The sequence below is a fragment of the Mesitornis unicolor genome, unplaced genomic scaffold (assembly GCF_000695765.1).
Source record: "Mesitornis unicolor isolate BGI_N332 unplaced genomic scaffold, ASM69576v1 scaffold48068, whole genome shotgun sequence".
Lineage (NCBI taxonomy): Eukaryota > Metazoa > Chordata > Aves > Mesitornithiformes > Mesitornithidae > Mesitornis > Mesitornis unicolor.
In genome coordinates this window covers 3,888-6,603 of record NW_010204788.1, presented here as the reverse complement: position 1 = coordinate 6,603, position 2,716 = coordinate 3,888, and the positions used below count along the sequence as shown (strand labels likewise).

The window sequence follows — 2,716 nt, the reverse complement described above, 5'->3', positions numbered from 1 at the left end:
GACCCGACAGCCTGCGTTTTGGCATCGTGGGGGGCAACAACCGTGGCCACTTCGTGATGCAGCGCTCGGACCGGCAGACCGGGGAACTCATTCTGGTGCAGAGCCTCAAGGGTCCGCAGACCATCCAGGTGGATGTGGACATGTCTGAGTACCTGGATCACGTCTTCCAGGCCAAGCACCTGTCGAAAATCACTGTCTTTGTCTCTGCCTACGAGTTTTAGGGGCAGTGGCAGCTGGGGCGGCGATGGTCCCTGCTCAGCATCCTCCACTCAAAAGTGCTAGCTCTGGAGGCAGGCATGGCAGGGGAGCTCCAGGTGACACCCCACACCACAGCCCCTCTGCAGCCAACCATCCTCCCCTCTGCATTGAGGTTATTCTGCCCAGGCAGCTTTGACATCCACCTACGGGGAGGGAAGTAAATGAGGTGCAAAATAAATGAGGTCCAGGGGTTACCCGCTTGCTGGGGCATGGGAGCAGAGCATCATCCTCATCCTAGGCTCCGGGAGGATGATGTCCTGCAGCCTCAGTGCCTACACAGTGTTAAAAACAGCGGATAGGAACCATGGCCCTTGTTTCCTTTTAAATTCCTTTTAAAAATTTTTCTTTAAGAAAGAAATTAAGCTGGTGCATACAGGAGTGGGTAGGCTCTTCCCGCTGAACCCAGCCCCATAGAAACATGCCTCTGCTCCCCTTGAGATGCTGAGAAAACCCACAGGGAGGGGGCTGGTCCAGCATCTCAATGCCCTGGGATGGACTGGGACCAGAAAAATCCCTGAATATTCATCCCCATGATTGCTGCTGGGTGAAGAAGGAGTTGCACGCATGCATCCCCTGCTGCCGTGACCTCTGGGAGGGCTTTGCCTGTGCTTGGTGCTGGTGTTGAGAGAGCTGGAGGTGTAAATATTTCATTTTTCAATGAAAAATACCACCATAGCCTCCACCTCACTGTGTAAGCAGCTCCAGGAATAGCTGGGATTCAGCTGTAACACGTGCTGGGAAGGGGTGATGACACCTCCGCAGACTCACTCCCTTCCCTGTTGGTACCTGTTCCTTGGTGCAGCGCTTGTGCATGTTAACCACAACCCCCCGTCGTTATGCATGTTTCTCCATTATGCTGGTTTTAGTACAATTAAATGATGATATAGCCTCTGAGCAGGTGCCGAGCAGAATAAAGTACCTGACATGTGTGTGGCCGGCAGGCAATGCTCACCTGGAGCCATCCAGGGGGAGCTCATGGTCCATGGGGCAAGAACCTGCCTCCCTTATTTTTATTTTTTTGCTTTATGTGGTGCTGCCCCTCCAAAAAAGAGCAGTGGGGGACATTCCCCTCCTGGGGGCTGAGCTGCACCCAGTAAAATTCTTCCTGCTCCTTGCCTGAGGGGAAGAGATTTCATAAGATAAATCTATGCTGCATCTTTTGGGGGTGATCAAGCTCCTGGATTTTTTGAGGGGTATGGCTTTTCTATAGGAGTTCAGAGGGGGGCAGGACCTCTCTATGCAGAACAAGGAGGGACATTCAGTGCTGCCATTGGCACAGGGCTGCCAGAGCGCAGGCACGGCAGATGGAGGATGTTTGGGTTGGCAGACACTCCAGCCGGACGGCAGAGCTGGGCAGGAAAATGCATCCTGGGGTTGCGCTGGGGGAGGGAAATAAAAACCCAACAGGCTCGCCTATCCACTTGAATGCTTAAAAAAATAGTAATATGAAAATAAAATGTTTTTCTGAAAGTGTAGTTGCTTTCAGAAGTGGGTAGTTGTGGAGAGGAAGCAGAGGTAGAGGCAGACACATCCGCAGATGTATGGTACTCCACCAAAAGCTACCTAAAGGGTCCCAGGATATGGGGAGAAGAAAAACACCGGGATGCTGGGGGTGAGACCAGCTCTGTGCAGAGCTGGGGCTGTGAACGGAGGACAATGCTGAGCATGGTCAGAGGAGAGACAGGGACCAGGACCAGGGACGCTGCTGGACTTCTCTGCCATGCTCCTGCATCCCAGGATGCCCCAAGCAGCAGGCAATGAGGTTTTCCTTGGAGCTACCTGGACCCCGTCCAAGTCGCCTTTCGTCCAGGAAAGGGAGCAGTGATCCCCATGAGCCCAGCTCAGCACGTGTTTCAAATTAGCGCCTCTCATAAGAGAACAGCACTGCGGAGGCGGCTGGCTGTGGACACCACCAAAAATTGCTGCTGGAAGACAAAAGCCATAACTAGAAAGAAGCTGATCTGAAATAAGAAGGGATATTCTATTTTTTAGGAAAAGCTGAAGATGGACAGACAGCTTTGGGGAAAGAAAACAAAGTTATGAGAAAGAAGGCTACAGAGCAGGGCAGTCCAGAGCCTGGGGTTTGCCAGAGCAGAGTCTGCCCAACCACGGTTGCCCAGCCTGGTTGGATGTGTTTCTGCAATGGGCCATTACAGTGTTTTTGGGATGGTAAAGAAATTTCTGCGCGTGGGAACGTGCTCCTCCAAGAGACGCAGAAGATGAGTCCGTAAGAGGATAAGTTCCTGAGGGGGCAGAATAGTTTCCATCTGATGCTTTAACTGGCTAACGAGGCTGGAGACAGGCGTTAGTAGCTTTGCACTGGAGGCTTTTCCTTGCAGTGCAGCCCCGAACGGATGACATTTTCATAATTCCTGAGGCCAGGGTGAACTGGTTTCCCCTCTCCAGGATGGGCTGGCACCCTGCTGGGGCTTGTGAAGCTGTGCCCGTCCTCCCAGCT

The 2,716-nt window shown here is 52.8% G+C and overlaps 1 protein-coding gene across 1 annotated transcript in view; it reads left to right on the top strand.

Annotated features, from left to right (window-relative positions):
* The window catches only part of LOC104545909 (fibulin-7-like), a gene marked incomplete at its 5' end in the record, with an annotated part of 3,476 nt that extends 3,255 nt beyond the window's left edge, over nt 1-221 (top strand). The window contains 1 exon segment of the mRNA XM_010191157.1: nt 1-221. This exon segment is cut by the window's left edge and continues 18 nt beyond it. Coding sequence (XP_010189459.1) covers nt 1-221 — 221 coding nt within the window.
* Nucleotides 222-2,716: the final 2,495 nt, after the last annotated feature.